This window comes from Coturnix japonica, chromosome 14, assembly GCF_054131305.1.
Source record: "Coturnix japonica strain WE chromosome 14, WE-NBRP24, whole genome shotgun sequence".
Lineage (NCBI taxonomy): Eukaryota > Metazoa > Chordata > Aves > Galliformes > Phasianidae > Coturnix > Coturnix japonica.
Window position 1 is genome coordinate 3406536 of NC_140676.1, and position 21518 is coordinate 3428053.

Below are 21518 nucleotides of genomic sequence, written 5' to 3' on the forward strand. Positions count from 1 at the left end.
AAGCTACTCTGAAACTTCTGAGAAAGTCTGATTGTAGCTTTAATATTAGCACTTGCATATGTTGATGTGTTTGTAACATATGGGTACCTGAGGTGTGTGCATGTTTTTTTCTTCATCCACAATTAAGAAAACAAGCCCAGGATATTTGAGAGCAAATCCCAGACACAGCTGACTCAGCTCAGTGCTGGTCGTTTTTCTCCTGCTGTATACAAGTACTATTGGCACCGTGTTCATCTTGAAGTAAAGAAGAAATGGAAGCAACTCAACTATGAAAACCTGCTTATCACTCCTAGATGGAACACAGTGTCACACAAACAAAAGAGACAAACATTAGGGTGTAAATCTTGCTGCTCCCTATGGGTCAGTGCCCACGAGGAACAAACAAACTCAGTAGAAATGGGAAACAGAAAAATATGACACCAATTTCTCTCTTGTTTTTTTTTGGACAGTGCTCCCTTACTTACAGAAGTCTGTCTTCAAACTACTGGTGCATACGTTGAGCTTAGCACTAATGGAAGCTCTGAAATTGTATATCATTGTATATCATTGTATATCATTGTATATCATTGTATATCATTGTATATCATTGTATATCATTATATATCATTGTATATCATTGTATATCATGTAGGCAGCTTGTTGGGTGGCTGTTATAATTTCAGATGTGTTCTTGTAATATTAGCAAAGGTGAGCTCCTTTGCATGAACAGTTTATTTTTCATCTACTATAGTTTAACACAGAAGGGACCTCAGGAGGAGCGACAGGTCTCTTTTCAGGCATCATCCACCAAGCACGAAGAGACACAGTGTGCAGGATCACGCAGTTTAAGTAATTATTTATTAGATGATATGCTAAAAGAAGTAGGACCGATGGATTCCTAGGCTAAATAGTAACACGTTTACCATTCCTGGTTAAAAACAAAACCCAGCTGGCAAGTCTTAGCTGGACAGGACATTTCCATTGTGATGGTGCAACCTTTGGACTGACACGGTGATACTCAGGGAATGCTGGAAGGTGGCAAAGCTTCGAGTGATCGCAGGGATGCATTGGAATCCGCTGCTGTGCTGTACAGTGGTTGTGTAACTGAGTGTCAGTGCTGAGATTGGTCTCGTGCTACAGAGGGGAACGTCGCTTTGTCCTATTGAGGGAAGAAGGGCTCCAACACCCTCCCACCCCCGCAGGACAAACACCCCCCTCTCCCTTTGTTTCCCGGCCGCCCTCCGCTCCGCCTCCCACCCCCGGCCGGGGCGAGGGCGGTCCGCGTGTTGGGAGCCGCCTTAGAGGAAATGATGGAGGCCGAGGGAGGAGGTCGAGCAGCAGCTGGTAAGAGGAGAAGGGAGAGCTCCTGTCCTCCAGCTGGAGCCGCGCACTTCGCTGCTTCCCCTCCTTAGCAGCCGCTGTTCCGTCCCCTCGCGCCGCTCGGCTCCTGCTGCTTTGCTCGCTTCTCCTCCCTCGTGCTGTTTGTTGCACGTCGCTCACCCTCGCGACGTGGGGCACCAGGACACCCCGTTGGGCTCCTGGTCCCGCTGTGCAAAGCTTGTGTCCTAACGGCTGGATGTGTGAGTAATAAAGAGCGGGGGAACACTGTCTAAACACACTTCTACACTTTACTTAAAGACTTATACGTCTTTAAGGCCAAATTGTGGGCGGTGTTCAAGTGCTCCTCGGGGGGAACATGGCGTCGGGGGCACGAGGAGCACGTTGCTTTGTGACCGCGGAGGTTATTGAGCTGTAGGGAGGAGGTGCAGGGCTCTTTCTCCGTTGTACGTGGGCACTTGGTCCTTTAGTCAGTACTTTGTTTGATGGCTGTAGGACAGGAGACGCACCGTCCCTAACGATTAATTCTGGTGGAAGAAAACCTTTGCCCCATTGCTTTCAGCAACCATCGATTTGCTGGTGTTTGTGGCAGCTGCTAAAGTCCCTGCCCAGCAGAGCCCAGCAGGCCGGGCATTGCCTTCCAGTGCAACACTGAAGCAAACAGGGTTAGTTCCCATGTGGCATCACTCCTGGTGCCTAGGATCTTATTTTAGGACAAACTCAATGCAAACTCTGCCATGTATTTCCAAGGCAGCTCAGTGTGTGAGGTGTATTTGACTAGGAGCTCTTCCAGCAGTCTCTGTGTGTGCACTGTTTGATAAGGGCCCGTTGCATCCCCCCGATTCGCTTTTGCACTGCTTTCCTTCTCGCTCTGGTTTTATGCTCTTTCTTAATTTGTCACACCAGCAGGTAAATGGAGAGAAAGTGAATTTATCTTCTGAAACACATTCTAAGTTGCTACCATTTATCTAAAGCACCTACTTCATCCCCTTCAGTAAAACAACGATGTTCATTAGTTCCTCTGACTGCTCACGGCTTAATGCACTGTAGCTGGAATGCTGGTTTTTTCCCCACTTGTGGAAGTCAAACATTGATAATAATTGGGTGTTGTTTTTCTTCCTTTATTTGTCATTGTTTGTAGCCATCATTTGAGTTTTGATTTAGTCATTCAATTAATTGCGTATATAACAGTTGAAGTTTGTTTGTGTATTTCAGAGCATTTTGAGAGTCAGGTTTTGTGCGTTAACCATCAAACAGCAAGGCTGCAAAAGCCAATCAGTGCCTAACAACGTTCATATGATTCCAGAGCCTGAGAAGTAGGTATTGCTACAACAGACCCATCCGTCTAGCTTAACAATTGCTAATGAAGTTTGAAATTTCCATCTGCCTTGGTGTCTATCAGTTAAAGTTTACAGGTGGGAGGGCAGCACCCTGAAAGGTGAAAACTCAGAGTCGTGATAGCACAGATGCACGTTTAGAGAACATACTCAGAGTTGTATAAGTCCCAGCTGTTTCTAGTGGTGCACAACACTTACATACTGTGTTTGCAGAATGATTGGCAGCCCCTCAGGTCGCACGTATCCAAAGTAAACTGCGTCCTGCTCTCTTACTGAGAAGTCTGTGGATGTTTAAAAATGCTGTTTGTAACCTTTGAAACTGCTGTCTGGTGGCTGGTCTTTATAGTATTACCAACAACAGATGGCAAATGGCTTTGCTGATGTAGTTCTTGCTAGCGTTTCATTCCTGTGAAGTTCCACAGTCTCAAAGTCTCAGAAAATGCCTCCATATTTTTTCTGCGTTAATGATTTCAAGCCAAACTAAATAAAAACATCAAATTCAAATTCCCATGGTGTCATGTGACGTTCCTGTAACGATTGCCTTGCAGCAGTTTCAGATAAGTGCACGTTTGGTAGCAATTTAAGGCCTGTGTCCTTTAAGTAATGCTTATTAGTACATAACAGATGCCATTTAGAAACATTATGCCTTTTAATAGGCTCTACTTTTAGACTGCATTTTCTCATTCCAGGCAGGCTGTGGATCAGGCAAGCTTGGAGGTATGCTGTTGCTTATGCAAAGCCTAAGTCAATTTTCTGCTCTGAAGTCAGGCCATGTGTTTTTCCTTGTTTCTCCCATTCTGGTCATGGCTGTCTGGTGTTTTTTCCCCACTAGGCATATCTTTGGCTGATTTTCAAGGCATTACAATCAAAACCTTTTGCATTTTTAACCGCCATCAGTGGTTTCTTTTGTCCTTATAGAAGAATCTGTGTAAAATGAGTTTAAACAATCTCAGCTTTGCTATCAAGAGCACAGCAAGTGTGGAGTTAGCTCTCTATTGCCAGCGTGTCCCTTCCTGCTCTGCTTCTGTCTCCTCCTAAAAGTGAAATAAAGGAAAAAGCAGAGCCATGCTGATTTTGGAGCGCTTTCAAAGGCATATAAAGCAGCTGACACAATGGCACAGAGAAACAAGAAAGATGTTTACATATTTTCTCCACTACATGCAGCTGTTTATTAAAGCAAGCGGTTCCAAGGCAGACTAAGAGGCTTATGATAGCTAGTATAGGTGACATATTAATTTGCAGCTGCATAATAAATTTACTAATGTGTAAATTACTGTGGTAGAGAGGGTGGGTTTTTTTGTTTCCTTTTTGTTTTGCTTAAATTAATTGCTTCATTTTGAGATTAATAAGGTTGTACAAACTGGTACTTGTAATTTGGGGAAGGTTGCTGAGCTATCTTAGATAGACTTATGTGCTCCACTGGTGGGAGCAGTGGATTTCTCAGATGTAAAACATTTGCAGTTCAATCTATGGGGGATCTGAGACTGGAAATCTGTCTGGTTGTCTCATATTTTCATTCCTGCATCGTTTGTATGGGGAACATTGACCTTCCTGATGGCAGACCATGGCTTTCAGGTATCCTGCATCCACCACACGTACTGGCCTTGTTTGTATGCAATGAAGGTAAAGGCTGCGTGTAGGCCCTGTGGCGTTATGCTCCCTACATGTGCTCTGAGTGATGGCAGTAACTGGGAAATATCATTAACATGTCACTTAAACTTTAGTCCTGGTGATAGTTTCAGCAGTAATTTTAAATGCTCTTTGGTCCTAAATTGCAGATATTTTCTGAAGCTGTTGGAGCTGTCTGGCACCCCCCCGTGGGATGAAATCATCTCTGTGCTAGTTCATTTTCCAAACTCACTCGTTATTTCCTACCATTCCGCTATTCCTTGTTTATCAGTATGTAAGGTATTATCTTCCTCTTTCCCCTTATACTATGGGATGACTTCTAGGCAGTTTGTGTCTTCCTCTCTGCTTTCTGTCTTTGTAAAGTATTGAATTAACGCCATCGCATTTGAACTGGTAATTCCTGAAAGCTCCTCTGCTGTTCACTGCCTCTTTTCTGTCATATTCCTTCAATTCAGCCTCTTTCAATAATGAATGTACTTCAGAGATACATTTCAGTGTCAGTCGGGGCCTCCCATTCTTTGAGAGTCAAACTCTAATTTGAGGTCAGGCTTGGAAATATGAATTTCTGCTGGCGCAGCTACTTTGACTATGGGTCTGATGAAGTGAGATGTATCAGTGACAGAGCTGGTCTGGAGAAAACCCTGATGTGGACACAGTTGTTTAGAAAAAACTTCATTTTTTGTTTTCACATTTTATTTTGTTTAGTGGTGGACAAATAATCAAGTATCAAATGTAGAGGGTTTTATAAATATCCAAGAAAACCCTTCACACTGTTATTTCCTCTGCCTTCTGTAATGGCAGTTAGACTTGTGCAGGAACATGTCGGCCCTCTACTTGGTTGTATGGTAAACCATGCGTATTAAGAACCTAATTCTGATGTTCACAGATTCAGGAGTCTTAACAGCAACCCCACCCAATTAATGCAATGTCCTTGACAAAATCCCTGTGTGAACTGCAACCTTAAAGGCTTTATTTGTTTCAATCCCGAATGTCACTTCATGACTGCGTTTTCTCTGGGTTATTCTGTAAGCTCTACCTGTTTGTAGCATTGATGCTCTGTGAAAAAGAGAGGTGTGCAGCAGTGTGAATTCAGAGATGTCATAGTTACAGCTGGTAGCACTTCATGGTTTTGCAGCACACTGCAGTATTTATTTATGAAGTCTGTTTCTGGGCCATAGTATCTCAGCTTTTTTCAATTACCTTAGGTTAGAGAGCTGTGCAAAACATGCCAGCCCAGATGTGAATTTTGTGTGTTAAATGATAGGAGTAGGCTGTTTACATAGATGTGTTCTAATGTATCTGTACTATGAACTGGGTGTGACTTTAGTTGTTTTTTAAATGTAGAGCTGCTAAAAATCTTTCTGAAGGAAAATACACGTAGGTGAAACCTGTTGGAGGTGTGGGAGTACTGAGGGTTAGGGTTGGTCAGCGCCATTTTGTGATCCCTTCAGTGTGCACTTGCTTCCCTTGATTTGAAAGCATATTAAATAACATGGTTTCATCCAGGTAGTTTTCCAAAATAGCTACTAATTAAACCAGATATTTAATTCATTTGCCTGTGCTCATGTACGTTCTGCTAACTTGATGTGGATACTTAGAGCTTTTTTTCTTCCATTTTCCTAATTTAGTAGTAAAAATGTATTAGAGTGAATGGGATAGCTGGTATGACAACATCCTGCGGTTGGAATGCTTGATGTTTGATCTGCACCGTGCTTGAGTGACAGGATTTGCAATAATGACATGTATAGCTACAGTTGAACTCATATTTAAACTTCGGTTTCTTAACTGAGAATGCAATTAGGATTATTTCTCTACATTTCTGCCTTCATTTCTGCATTTCGCAGCAGAAAATCATCTACAGTCAGAAACTTGCATTTATTTTATCTCATCATTTGAATTGAGATAGAATAATGATTAATACCTAAGTGGCGTTTTTCAATCAGACATAGAAACACGCTAATGCCAGTGCAGGTTTCTTCATCCTTAATGCTCTGAATGTGATTGCTCTATTTGTAATGGTGAAAAGTGATGCAATGGGAAGAGCACTGTTTTCATTAACGATGTGCAGCATGTGGTTAAGGGCTGCCTTTGCCAGGTTGACCAAACATCACACCGCAGCATTTGCAGTTAGCTTTGCTGCCATCACACACTGTTGTGATCCTGCAGTTTCACTTACACTAGAACTTGGGTTTTTGACGTGAACTTGCTGAATTAAAGTCAGGATATGAGAGTCAGGTTCTGCATGTACTCCTGGGAGCATGCCAAACACCTCTTCCTTCCTTTGCAAGGTTAAACAAATATGGCTGTCTAATGACAACCACATGCATGGCTCAAGCTCATTGGAAGGAGTGGAGGAGTTGGTGTTAAGCATTGCTGTTTACCAGAGCTCCTGTGAGAGACTGGTGCAAAAGTGCTTCTGTTACATGTACACAATCTAAAGAGCAATGACTTGTGTTCAGGTTGGAGACACTGTCATGGTTTTGCTCTGTAGTGGCGGTGGCAGTGCACAGGAGAACAGAGAACAATTTATGCTACATGATTTCTTTGTCTTTTTATGTTGTGACTTCAGAGAGACTGATAAGAAAAACGTCACAGCCTTGTGAAGTGGCAGATATGACATACGCTTAACAGATAAGAACTGAGATGGGAGATGAAGTGATTCGTTGAGGGTCACAAAAATACACCTGTGGTAGGAATAAATCGTGGGGGCTTTGGTTTCAGTTTCTTCATTTAATTACAGAACCATTCTCTTCTAAGAACTGATATGATATACAGTCTTTTTGTGTTGGTGTACATATGTTTGTCACATATTGCAAAGTGTTTTTAGATTAAAGAAAAAAGTGGAAAATGCTTCTTGGACAGCACAAACCCCAGATACTGTCAGAAGCACTTAAAATCTGCTGAAGTGTGGGATTTTTTTTTTTTTTAATTGTGAAATACATTGGCATGCAAATAAAGCCAATAAATAAAACCAGTGCTGCTATTGCAAGCATTACAAGTGGCAAAATTGAATAAAATGTGAGTCTGAAAAGTTAGAGATGTTAAATAGTTGTTTTTTTTTTTTTCCTATCTTTTTGGTATCATTGGGAACCACGTTTTCCATTTGTTTGCACATAAATGCTGTGCAATTAGCAGAAATAGGTTCAAACGGATGCACAGTGCAGACAAATGGTGTGGTGACTGAGGGCTGTTCCGTAAACACGCGTTTCATAATGGATGCGTGTAGTATCGTTCTCTGTGTTTGTGGAACATGAAGAAGTAGTTGTAGGATAAATGATTAATTCACTTCAGACATAACACTTGTTTCATGCTTCATCCGTGGTGGGGTTGATGGAGTTTGCTTTACAAATCTGGCTGCGTCTTAAATGCTCTTACAAATTTCTAAAGTGCTCTTTCAACTCTTTCTTGGGAATATCAGCTCATCTTAATTTGTCTTTGTCAACCCAGTGATGGGTCTAATCTGAAATCTGTGTTACCAGAGAGATGGCTGCCAGTGTTGATAAGCTACATATGGAAAGGGAAATTTTTAGCTACAAATTTGTCTTGTTAAATAAATGATGCATTGGGTTCATGATCAAAAGCAACTAAGTATATTGGCAGTACGTACTAATATGATATTTACACAAGTAGTTAAAACATCTTTACAAAGAGATGGAATTGATTGTCCCAAATTGTAACTGGTTTATTAGGCAGTGACTAAATGGTGAGGCTAATAAGTAGGGTAGTAAAATGAGTAGTCTAGTCAAAAAGAGCCTGAGGAGCGTGATCGGGCTTTCAGCTACTGGAGCATCACGTTTATATAAGCCTGCAGTTATCTGGATTCTAGTTAAATTACTTCTATTACAATATAGAGTTTAGTTTCAGGGGATGTGGGAGAATTGTCAAAAAGAATCAGTTGAAGCATTTCATTTACCTTTGGGCATTCCTGCACTCTGCAGTTTCACTTGTGGAATTTCACATACAAGTGTGTGCACCATGTGTTTTCTGTTGTATTGAGAATAAATTCTTTTGCCCATGGAAAAATATTTCCTGCTTACTTCAACTGATCAGATGACAGTCTTGTTGAATCTGTAATGATGAGGGTCTGTCTCTAGTCTACAAAAATAATGTTCTAGTTCAAGATGGAATATTGCCTTCTGTTTAGTGATTCCAGTCTTTATTTATCTACCCAGAGCAGAACGTAAGAATGTTAATCAAATCTATCTGGATTCCCACATACTGATTTTTTTTTTTCTTTTCTTTTTTGATCCTAAGTGAAGAGAGCTTCATCTGACTTCTACCTCTACAAGAAAAATATTTGCCCACTTCATGGAACACCCATAAAATTCAGCTTTCTCATCTGCAGAAACTAAAAATCCCTCATTTTAGTGGTTGGGACCAAAGCAAGGGGCCTTGGTTGACGTGGATTAGTCAGACTGTGATGTTTCAGACTGAGATCTATATGGGTGCTGGAGTTTGGTGTCCTGTGTGGATGACCGAGTAGGACAGTGCCTGCTTGCTGTAGTCGCTGTTTGTAGCTGCAGCTTTTCACATCATATGTCAAATTCTTAGTGCAAATTGATGACATATTACCAGCATGAGAGGAAATGCACTTACATGTACGAGCTGAGAACATGGCCCAAACTACTCTGTGGGAACAAAAGAGAGAATTACCATCTTAATTTTTGCTTTAAAATCCATTCTTCACGCTCGAAATTAAATTGCATCCAGTCAGTTTTGTATTTTAACTGATTAATTTATCTCTAGGTAAGTTTTTTTTTCAGTGGAGTTGCATCCTCTTCTTCCTCTGTTACCCTGAATGCTGGAGCCCCACGAGACAAAGGCTGGCAGCTGCCTGTTGCCTGCAACCTCCTCCTCATCATACTGTTGTAGGAATAGTCTATACGATGTGTTGACCAATGTTGGCAGCCACTGCATTGTGAATACCTGGAATCCCTCTAATGCAGTAGGGCTCCATTCTAAATTTACTCTGCTTTATGGCCCTTCCTCTGTGGCTGCAGCAAGAGGCCCCTTCTTTATGACTCACTCTCCCGCCCCCTCTGCTCCCTGCTCTGATGGTAACCCTTTGTGCACGTGGCTTGGGTGGAAAATGTGCTCACTAGGTGTCGGCTGGTGGGCTGCAACAACGTGCTCCTTTGTTGTTGCTGTGTAAGATTCAATTTGAATGAAATCCTGTAATTCAGATTAAGTAAAAGGGCTGTCCTTGGGACTCTGCAATTTTAGTATCCCAAGATGCCGGTAGGGGCCTCAGACTGAACTACTCACAGCAGAATAGTGCTGCTTTCCTTCAAAGCAAATCTACATTATTTTGCTATTGATTTTGGAAGCTTTATAATGTCCTTCTAGCCAGCAATAATTGTTGCTGTAGTCAAATGCCTAATAATAACAGTTATACTTAGTCTACGTCAGGGTTTTTGGTTTTGGTTCTGAAGACAGAAGAAGAATAAGAAAAGTACGTACACAGAAGAGGAAGTGTAATCTCTTCACTTTACTCTGGGGAAAACTGGGAAACACAGTTGATGTAAGCAAATTCAAGCTAACTCTGTGATCCTTCTATTGCCTATGGCAGTACAGTATAAGTGGTAAGTGCATGCGAGTGCAAATTTTGGGTGGATGTTCACAGAATCTGACTTTAGTGCAGCTGACTTCTTGAGGACACTCAGGGGCACCATAAGTTTAAATGCCTGCAATGTGTTGTGCTGAAGGATCCCCCCACCACCTCCTTTGATTTCGCCTTTGTTGGAATGTGCTCTCCTAACTCACCTTGATATTTTCAGAGTATGACACAGGAAAGCCAAGTTAAATGGAAGTCTAGAAGCAATTTTTGGAGTAAAAGCTACTTCTGTGGAAGGCTGAATTAATGAAATGTTCCAAAATTTCCTCAAATATCTCGTTAATTTGTGATGTTATTTCATTCTTGGATTGTGTTGCCATTCCTGTAGAGCACAAGCATACTGGGTACCAGAAAGTTACTGTAAACTTGAAGGTGGTAATTGTTTTGTTCAGTCAGTCTTGCACTCAGTAAGTTGTTCTGGCTTAACAGTGGCAGAGTAATGCCTTGTAAGCAGCGTCTCATGAACAGCATTTATCAGCATAATCAGTATTTTTCTTTGTTCTAAACTGAAGTCTTATGTGCTACTCTTTAGCTGCTTTTTAATAACAATCTTTGACTTCTTCCTTCATATGGCTTATTTGGTTGGTGTTGTTAAACACTATGCAGCAGAAGAAAACTGCTACTGCTGAATAGCGGCTGGGATTCTGGTGTGGCTTCTTGATGGAAAGCACCTTAAATTGGAAATATTTCCTTCCAATGACAGAAGACTTACAGAATACTATTTGGTCTGCAAACTCATTGATTCTAATGTTCTTTTTTTTTTTCAACTGGTGATGAACCCCCAATCAGTCTGATTTCTTTTATCAGAACTAAGATGTTTGGAATTTGCATTTAGATGGCAGGCATCAGATGTATGTAATTTTTGTTTGCGTGCAATTAACAGGTACCCTGAATAAATATCCTACATCATCAAGTCGTGTGGAAAGAAAACTGTCTTGCATAAAAGTTGGCATTTGTTATTTTGGGAACACTTCTGCGTGTAAATACTTTAATTATTTTTTTTTTTGGACATTGTTTAATTGTTTTAAAAGTGCCCAATTGAAATGAGTAAAAAAAGAGAAGGAGATAACTATACAACAGGTCATGGTCTAACCCAGAAGGGAGTGGCCTTCCAAGAAGGAATGGGAAATCTGTTCTGTTGTGTTTTCAGTCAGTTCTAAATATCGGATTGTGTTTTCAAGGCTATTTATTTATTTATTTTAAAGCAATTTATTTAATGCCTACAGAAGTGTGAGATTCTGCTTGTTTAATTCAAAGAAAGCCAATGTGATTTGACGCTGTCATGGTACTGCTTTGTGAAACTGATGTCAAGGGTTAGATAACAAATAGATAGGATTTTACTAGTCTTCTTGTTTAAGATTAGGATTATACAGAAAGCTCTAGAGGGAATGTTAAGAGCCAGTTTACACTAAGCTAAGAAAACGGTGGTTTTAAAATTCATATTTATTACCTTGCTTTAAAAATAAATATATCGTTTTATTTTAACTGCAGGTTGCTGTTATTTGGTAGATACAGTAGCAGGAGATCCAAAGGTTCTGCAAGCAGATGCTGAAATGTACTATGAAAAGCTGTTGAAGCAGTCATCATCTGCTCCTGATGTTTTTTCCATACCTGGAGGAGAAAAGGTAATAAGCTGTTGTTTTTCATTCTACAAGTTAGATATTGCAAACCAGTTTCTTGGTTCTGTTCATAGTCTGTTTGTGAATAGGGGAAAACTGGTGTGAACAGGTTACAGATCTCTTAAAATCAGTAAATAGTTTATGTGCTGTAAATTAGAGAGAATCTTAAAGTAGAAGTCTAAGTGGGGGTGAAGTCTTGAAATACTTAGCTGAACTTTACGCATTGACTTGCTTTGTTAGAGGACTGGATGAAAAGTGAGCTTGATAGCAATTTAAACCATGGCTCTGCTCTATTCTGCCTCTATTGGCCGAATTATATTGACTATATTTTGGTTTCCATCCTTTCTAATTGTAGCATCAGTGATGCTGAATGTGGATTTTCCCAGGTCAGATCAGATGAGACCTAATAGTTAAATGCTGTAGGTGTCAGTGATGTGATTTATGTTCCATTTCTGAGCCACCTGAGGAATAAACTGTGGATGAGAGAGCCAGCCTGTTAAATATTCTGACTTCAAGTCAACATACATACATGATACATACATGCATACATACATGAAACCTTACTGGTTAAAACCAATATATATATATATATATGTTTAAACTTTCAATTCTGGGTAATCTCTACATGATACTGGACTACCTGTTATTGCACTATCAAATTGGTAAGTGGGTTAGTTGAAATGATTGTTTGGAATGTGATGATTGTTCCCTGATTTAGGAAAATAACATGTAGTAGTTTCCAGAAGAATGCTATTGCAGGTGGCTGGCTTCCTTCTTTGCGCATTGAACGCAACTAGCTTTAAGTATTCTTTTAATGCCCTCTAGTGGATCGTGGAGGGTTAAATACAAATAAATCTGACCACGCACAGGTCTCCCAGTTAGGGCTTCTCTGTCCTTCCATCAACCTTTCATGCCTGGTTTTGCTTTCAAAAGATTATTTTCTGTTCCATTGAAAAGGAGGCTGAGATAACGTCCCAAGCAGTGCTGTATATATTCTTGCAATAATTAAACACAATGAAAGCAGTTAAAGGAGGAATTCTGGCTTTTGAGTCAGAGCTGTCTTGATTCTGTGGATTGTCATCAGACCTTAAACGTATCACATGACAGATTTGAGTCTCATAGCAACACATTTCTCCTTGCATTCATTTAATTCAGGTCTAATCTAATCTGCAGTCAGACAGCTAGTCAAGGACATAAATAATGGCAACGTTCACACTATATCGTTTTTTTCTTATACTCCATTACAAATACTTCAGTTAATGTTGATATTTTGTAATTAAATGTAATACGTTAAACTCTAATTTCCAGAGAACAAACAATCTGTTATGTACCTACAACCTTAAAGATAAGGATTTTGGTGCTTAAATAATCAGCTGTAGTTACCAGCTTTTTTTTTAATTTTCTTTTTCCCCCCCCTTTTTTCTCTTCCACGTGCTTCTGAATTAAAGCAGATTTTGAGCAGCAGGACCAGCATTGATGCATAATTAGTGTCTTGTCAGCCCACTTGCTCAGGTCACAGAACTTCTTTTTGGTATGCCATGATCTTTGAGCAATCAGTCAGTGCGGAAACAGCAAGGATGGAAGAGCAGAGCAGTGTCAGAGTTCAGAAAAAGAAAGCTATACTTAGCTCATCCTAACATTACTAGCACCTATGAAAAGTGCACATCACATTACAAAACAAAATAGCAATCATAGTATTGGATATAATACTGGCCTTTCCATCACAATAATACTCTCAGGTGCCATGGTGATACCCAGGCTGTTACATCTGCAGCATGCAAAGCAAGGCTGAATTGCCAGGACAGAGTGAGGTTGCAGGAAGCTCATGAATACAGATTTCAGGGAGTTCTCAGTTGTTTTCTAGGAGTCCAGTGTTTGCACAGATGATCCCAGGATTCTGCTGACAAACTGGTGAACACTGGTTTCATCTTAAGGCGGTTATCTCGAGTAATCCATATTCATACAACTGCTTCCATGCACCAAGTAATAATATTAAATGTATCACATGACTGATTTGAGTTTCATAGCAAACTGACAAATGGGTGCAATTACAGAGAGAGGCACACCCACACATACACAATGGACCAGATTTCTGAAAGTACAGTACATACTGTGCTAAATTATGCACGCGTTTTGCCTATACCTAAACTTCCAAGAGAGCATTTACAACATTCATATGGAAATCGTCATCTCTATGCATATAGAGCTGTTGGAGCACAGTAATTTTGTGTTTGTCTCGTATCATTTAAAAGTTTAGTCTAAGAATGAGTGATTGAAAGCTGGATTTTTCTTTGAGCTTTCCCTGCAATATAACCACCTTGTGCCACTTTATCTCCCCTCCTTGTCCCTCACAGATAAACTGCCCTAACGCTTTGATACTCCCTATACCCTGAGGCTTAGTTCATTGTTTGCAAAACACCACAAGTACTCAGCTGGATTGTGCTGTAAGAAGTGCAAGTTGTATTTGTTTTAAGTTGATACAAATGTGTCTGGTCTTTTGTAACACCATTTGTCCCCATGTAACAGTGTTCAAAGCCCTGCTATGTACCAGTTGTAGTAAGTCAATATTAAGTTTTTCACTTTGATAACAAATTCCTTTTAAATTGCTTGCTGATAATATTAGACTATTACATATGTATCACTTTCCATTTTGAAGCTGAGGACTGAGAGGGTGTTGTGCTAAGCATATACGGTGCATGTTACTAAAACATACTGTAAGTGCACATAATACATGAAGTACTTCTTGTCAGCTTTGCAGTACAAACAGCTACAGGGCTTGTTTGTTTTTTAGGTTAAACTTGAAGATTCCTGTGTGTGTTTTGTCCCTCTCTACCGAAATAGTCCTACTTGCAAAATGTTGCTGTTAACTGACCCACAGGATAAAGAGACAGGTTAGAATTGGTAAAAAATATTTTGAAATTTGAGCAGTTATACTTTATTTTGCTTTTAAGATGGACTGCTGGTGTACATACTTAAATATTTGGGATGTTGTTTTGAGTATGAGGTGGATTCTCTTTACTTGACAGGGGTTTGTTTTGGTGGGCTACTAAGATCCTTCCTTAATAATACAACAGGGGAAAGTCTAATAAGTTTTACACTCTGTGTTCAGTTTCAAAGAGCATCAGATAACAATCCTGTGTTCCTAGAACAGATACTGTTAATGTAACTACTGTTCAGTCCAAATCAAGTAATCAGGAATTTTTTTCATAAGAGCAAAAAACAGATTAAAATCACCTGTGGTTAGAGGTGAATTCTGCAAAGTTTTCCAGCTCCTTTTATATACACTTTCAATTGGAGGTTCACTTAATGGGCTGTGATTCACTTAGTTGAATGTGGGAGAACTTTCTATGATAAAAATGTAGTCAAAAGACTGTATGGTCCCTCTAAAACTGCTGAGAGAGAAGAACATTCCTGACATTAATTTATATATTCCATTAACATTTTTCTGAAGGGAGAAAGGCCCTGGTGTGATAAAGGAGAGAAGTGCCTACAGCAGAGGCCAAACTTGCACTGAGTGCAGCTGTGCATACCTATGGACTCATGTTCAAAGGAATGTGGTTGAAAGCAGCGTTTAGTTTAGATTGCAGCAGAGGAATGGAGATACATAATGACTGCAGGAAAATAAAGAACTGTTAAATAAACGCAGGTGAAGGCAATGAATTTAGCACAGATCTTCAGTTGGATAATAGTAGTAGGAACAATGCATATTAATTAGGTATGTACACAGTGAAGCAGAGTAGAAAAGGTTTCCCACAAATAGCAAGTCAAATCCATATTGGAGACTAATGGATTAGTACTGCATAGATAGAAATGACAAATGTGAAGTTTATGAAGTAATATCCTCTATAATATAATTATTTCCAACAATTATTTCCACAGGTCTGAGTAAGTACTGCTGATCTAATCATTTGTTTAACATTCTAATAGTTTAGATTCTTAACAAATACAGAATTTAACAGCCTGTCTACTACTTTGACAGTGAAGAGCTTTATAGTTTGATGACATTTGATTCTTGGACATAGGCTAAAGATGGATTGAATCCAATGCTGAGATTTATATCCAATCATCACAATCAGATAGGTTATCCAGAATTGGTATGTAATGTGTCTGAAATGACCTGCATATGTCAAAGGGAAAACAAGTGGTGGCTTTTTTAAAGGACTTGGTCTTGGTTGGGAGCATTTTTAGTTTATTTGTGATGGGCTGAGTGTATTTGTTCAGATATTTTTATGAGAATGTATATCATGTTGTAAGGCCTTACAGAGCATAACATGGGTGATTAACATCTTTATAACACTAAATAAACATATCCTATTGTGGCACTTTATGTGCGCTGTATATAATAATTTACAATAACTGCTAGATGCCACGGAACATTTGTCACAAGACATTTGCAACAAATCATTGAGTAAAACTTGAATTGTAGAATAAAATGTAATTTGTTGCAGGCAAGATATCTATCTTAGATACTTGAGTAGCTGCCATTACTGCAGCACCTTCATGCCTCCCGAGCTTTATTGTATTTATTTTGATAAGACTCAGAGAGAGAGAGAGAGAGACGTGCTCTTATTCCATTTTAAAGATAGGGAACTGGGACAGTGATTCAGTGTATGTCAGTGCTGCAGAATGCAGTTTAATGTAGTATGTCTGAGCGTGTTCTATTGTCAGAGCTTGGCTGCATTGAAATGCTTGTTGGGGTAATTCACCATTCTCTTTTCAAGGTATAAATGTAACAACAGCAATCTCTGTGATCAGCTTAGTGTGCCATCAGTCTGAATTACTTCCAAAATTAAGGGAAAGACGGCTTCAGCAGAACTTTTAGATTCAATATGTATTAAACAAACTCTATTATTACATCTATTATGTAGTGTTTGCCTTTAATGTAGATTGTGACAGAGGGATGGGTTCCAGCTATTTGGATTAAGGCTGCAGAACAAGAAGTACAAAACTAGATATTACATGATTTTTTTTCTGCTTTTCTCTGTCTTTGTTCTGTGAAGTCCTGATGTGCAATTTTCATTTGAATAATTGCACACCATTGTGGCAACATTTGGTCAGTGTATTTTCACCTAGAAGGTAAAAATATAATCCAGGCCTGGGTTGGGAAAGAATCCATGTTTGCATAGCAAAAGAATACATTTCATAATCACAACTGCATTGTGCTTAGTGCCTAGTTCAGTTTGTTATTGTTTCCCTTTCCAAATACTCATAGTGGTATGGAATTGTTTTGCAGGGTATCGACTTCTTGCAGCACTGTGAATATTTTTGTATCACTGCAACCGATCAAAGTAGTGAGGCTTAGCAAACTAGTGCTCACAGGGCAAGCTGCACAACTGAGCTTGTAGATACCACATTAGTTGTGAACTGAAATGTGTTGGACTTAGCCATTTAACTTAGTTCTGCAGAAGCAAGATCATGTTAATCATGAATCACAGTGTGCAGATATGTGTGTAACTTGCTGATTGGTAATTTACTTGGTCTCTTATGATGAGGTGAATGTAACCTAATGTCTTGGAAGGAACAATAAGATGAGGAAATGAAAGTGAAGGAACATGTGCTTTCACAAAGCATGTTTGCATTTGAAATAGTATTCCTCAACTATAAAACGGAGATGAGAATATGGGCAAGCATAGATGGATTAAACTGTGGACCAGATGTTGACTTAAAAAATGATAACAAAAAGCTAAGTACATATGTTTGCATGAAATCTGGAGAAATGTTTTTCCTCCAGGAAAGGCATCCATATAGATAAGGTTGCTCAAGTAATGTGGTGTGACAGTTGCTATGTCAACTAGCGTTCCCCCTCCACACATTTAAATTATTGAATAGCACAGTAAATGCTCTATAAAAGTAGCTCCATAGGATGTGGTTATACATCTTATTTTCATCAAAGCTTTTTCAGACTTTTCTGGCCTTTACTTCATGTGTTGGACATCTCTGGACTTTGTGCTCTTCCAGTTAAAGTCAGCCTTTGACCCATGATGTCCCCTTTGTCTGACTTGTGTCATAGATGTGTAATGGAGCAGTGGCTGCTTGCATTTGAAAGCAGAGTGAGGGACTGAGGGAACAGATTGAATCCATCACAGAAAAAGTATGAAACTCCCATGCAAGTTAGTGCATAATGTTTAATGAATTGGACCTGATGCTGCAAGCAAGCATCTGCCCTTGCGTGCAATACTTTTTCATTGTTAAACCAGTATGCAAAGTGTAATGCTTTTTGGCACATGCTTTAATAATTTATTTAAAATATAAGTTAGCTAAGCAGAATCTCCAGCCTCAAAGCCAGTGGGAGCTCATACATTCTGAATCAAAAAGGGTAACTAACCTTTGCACATCAGAGACATTTGTATAACCTGAGGCTAAAACAGGTGAATGATGAATCCTATTAAAGTCATTTCACTTCATTATGTGTAAATTTGTCTCTGGCTGGCAGATGGTTTTTAACTTTCTCGTATTTGTCCTTATTTGGATAGCTTAGAGAACCAGAGGAGAGTGCTCTCCCTTAGGACTGGAGGAATGTGAACTCCATGCTGTTCTGTGCATTGTACTTGTTGCATGGTATCATTCTGTATAAAAATTTTAGGGACGTGTGCCACTGTGTTTAAATACAATAAAGATATAAGGATGCTTGAACACTCCTGAAATTGTGCCTTAGGAGTGCGTATATTTGTCCTCTCTGCATACATCCGAGCTATTGTGAATACCTGTCCATGCAGAGAATTAGGAGGTAACTTTGAAGGTACAGATACATAGAAACTGAGCCACATAGGTAGCTGAAAAGCTGTTTGATATGTGGATATGAAAACTTTTGTTGTTTACTTGCGTGGCTGCCAATATTGGCATGTATGCATGTGGACGGGGGACAGGGGCTGAAAGAAGATTCAATAATGTAATATTTAGCCAGATAGCTCTCTTTGTCCCACACTTAATATGCTGCTGAATAGATACTGTGCAGGAAATGCTTTATTCATATGGTCCATAGATTGTCATACCAAAGTCGCCTCAATTTCTGAGGAATATTATCTTCACTTGGTGTTTCTTGATGTCTGTTTCATGTGCAGAACTGAAAATTGGATACCAAGAGATGTGGAGGTGAAATTGAAATATAGTAATTGTTTCCCTGTGTCATAGAAGATCAAACTAGAGTCAGCTGGAAGGAAAACTAGATATGGGGCTGCTTGTGAGGAGGTTTAGAATCAGGCTTCTATATTATTGCAGTTCACGTGTTTCTCTCTTTCTTTTTGTAGTTTTGGCACTTTATATGAACCAGCGATGGTGGCCTGTTGAAGATGTTGTAAAAACTGCTGACCCTTCTAGAGAGGGGTTGATTTCGGTGAGGATGCTTTTTAAACATTTGACTTTGCCCTGGACACTCCCAGTTAAAGTACTAAGTAATTGTCTTTGCTCTCCTATAGCTCATTCTTTATGTAACCTGTGAGATGAGGGTGATATCTCCCACTGAAGAGAGGCCTGCACACTAACCCTCTGTTAACCATTTTCTGCATGCACTTTGTGATTCTGTGGGATTTATTCACACTTGTTTTTAGTTTGCCCTCAGTGCCAGAAAGAGGAATAATCAAATTAACAGAAATCAAAGAAAGAAACAGAGTTGAATTGTTATTATTTGTGGAAGCACTGATTTTCAGTGTAAATGTTGTTGGCACCACTTTTGCCTTGATGACCAATATGCTGTGCTCTGTATTTATTCTCTTTTCTTGCTCCATAAGGTCCTGGCCCACTTAAGTTCTTTGATGGCATGGCAAGACATGTAATAGCAAAGAGGTGATAGGGATAGCTCATTGAATCTTGACTTTATTTCTCTTTTGGGTAGGATTAGATTGCCTTGATTGTGTTTCAAATCTGTGGCTTTTCTTGGTGCTTTGTAATTCTTCTCTTTGACAACAGGGCTTATTTCAAGCTTTATAACTTGTTTGTAAATTATTCTGTGCCCTCTAGATGAAGGGTGGAACACTGGGAAGAATTGTTTTTATTATTCTATCTGAACCAATTAATGAGGTGTTTCCCCCAGATTAAGGGTACATTTTTCCTGACCTCTTTCCTCACAGCTTCTTTAATTTTGATACTGTACACGAAAGGCAAAATACAGTTTTCTGTTTCATTTTTCCTTTGTCTGTTTTTGTTTCTTCACTAAGGTCCAGACGTTTGGAGAAAGGATTGTCCTCTTTGTTCTAAACTACATTATTTTTGGAATGCCGGAAGGGAATTCATCTAATGGTGCGTTCTTTCTACCTCACTCTGCCACTGAGTGTGCCAAGATACTCTGGAGAAATGGAGAGGCTGTTGCCTTTTACTCGGTGAAGATGAAAGGTAAGGTCATGTTAGAGGCATGTTCCATTAGCTCCTAGTAGCCAGAAGTGCAATACTTTTGTTTATCTTTCAGTATAATCCTGGCTCTCATTTACATTTTTATATCGAATCTCTCTCAGAGTGAATCTGGGGAAGAAGCTTTCCCAGAATTTGGAACCCATCCATTCTACTTTCATTTTAACATGATGGTTCCAAACTCTATTCTCAATTACAGTGAGTGATCTAAGGTAGCATTGTATTCAAATAAAACATGCTTTAGTACAGCCAACAAGGTTGCATATCTACGAACAAAGAATGCAAGGCTTGCTTACAGAACGGAGAACTGCATCTCAGAAACAGCGATATCTGGAAGAAAGGAGTATAGTTTCTTGTGGGAAGACAGTGTACCAGGCAAGAAATGGTAGTATCCCTGGATGTGGAAGGAGCAGTGCCTAGGTTACATAGAGGAATATGTATACACTAAATCTTGGTATGGTTTATCCAGTTGTGGTGCTCCTGGCTTAAAGGATGATGATTGACAGATGTTGTCATTAGTCGATTAACTTGCACAGAAAAACATGAGGACATATTTGATTCTTTATTCATACTACACCAGTGTAAGTTTGAGGAAAGGCTTTTATTAAAATGAGTGTTTACATTAAAGCAGGTATATTGCTATCTAGTGTGGAAAAGGCTTTATTAGAGTAACTCCAGGTGTGCAGTTGGGTAATATGTACCCTCCTTCAAAATCTGATTATCTGCCTGTGTTTATCTTGTCCTCTTGATGCTATCAGCTTATATGTAGAGAAGTTGGTATCTGTGGAGGCAGATGTGTTGTTAAAGTCAGCAATCAGTAATCATCTGTCAAAAAGGGGAGAATAAGAAACAAGTTGAGAGCTGTGCAAATGTCAATTGCTTTAGCCACTGGAGGACAGTCTTCTCTGAAGAGTCTCAAAGGGCAGCAGCAGTAAGAGCTGTTCTGCTCTTCATCTGCCTTGGGATGTGTGAAATCCTTATTCATACGGAGATATAGCTTGTACCTCAGCTGTTAAGAAACAGTGCTACTGTACTATCATTTTGCATCCAATGATTAGGGAATCTTGAGTACATATCTGTGATGATGCTGATGAGCTTCTTCATAATTGGCAAATGCTTCCATGACCGTGGTGCATTTTCCTTTAAGTCTGAATTTCAGAGCAAAGCCTCTGAAAAGAAACATTTCTGTGTTTCTCTTCTGTAGTGATTAATGCATCAGTAAAATAAATTTGCACAGTAGTCCTTTATGAGTAGTGTATTAGCCAAGTTGAAAATGTTTCCAAGTAAATTAAGAGTTTTAAACCATGTCCATGTAAAATACAAGTCCTTCGAGTCCAGCTTTGTCGGCATCTGTCTTTTGTTGCCAGTGCTCTTTTTCTCTGGGTAGCTGTGTTTGTAAGTTTTTGGCCTGTGTCAAAAAATACTGCAGTGTTTTGCCAAAGCCTTTTTGGGAAGCTTGAAACGAGTGTTTTTTACCCCCTTTTCTATTTTCTGTGTATATTTGGAGAATAATTCTGCTTTCTGAAGCTCTGTGATTTCAATTTCACATCTGCCATGCTCTGGCTGATCCTATTCTCTCTGCTTTATGGAAGAGCCTTGGATTGATTATTCTGGAAACAAACTAAGTATCTTCTCTTTGAAACCATATATCACACAGTT

General features: G+C 39.4%; 1 protein-coding gene across 13 annotated transcripts in view; it reads left to right on the top strand.

The window, feature by feature from the left end:
* Positions 1–21518, top strand: part of FAM169B (Protein) — a 197700-nt gene that overhangs the window by 7111 nt on the left and 169071 nt on the right. For 4 of the 13 annotated variants that reach the window (XR_004308540.2, XM_085515333.1, XM_032446908.2 and 1 more), the window contains exons 2-5: positions 11389–11522; positions 14308–14407; positions 18764–18849; positions 19670–19844. Coding sequence is in view for 10 of the 13 variants with exons in the window: in XM_032446908.2 (XP_032302799.2) it covers positions 11389–11522; positions 14308–14407; positions 18764–18849; positions 19670–19844 (495 nt within the window). In the remaining 3 variants the exon portion in view is untranslated. Of the gene's footprint in view, positions 1–1072; positions 1075–1279; positions 1560–11388; positions 11523–14307; positions 14408–18763; positions 18850–19669; positions 19845–21518 lie in introns of those variants that run through there. The other 9 variants (XR_014934288.1, XM_085515335.1, XR_014934289.1 and 6 more) reach the window with 7 other exon arrangements.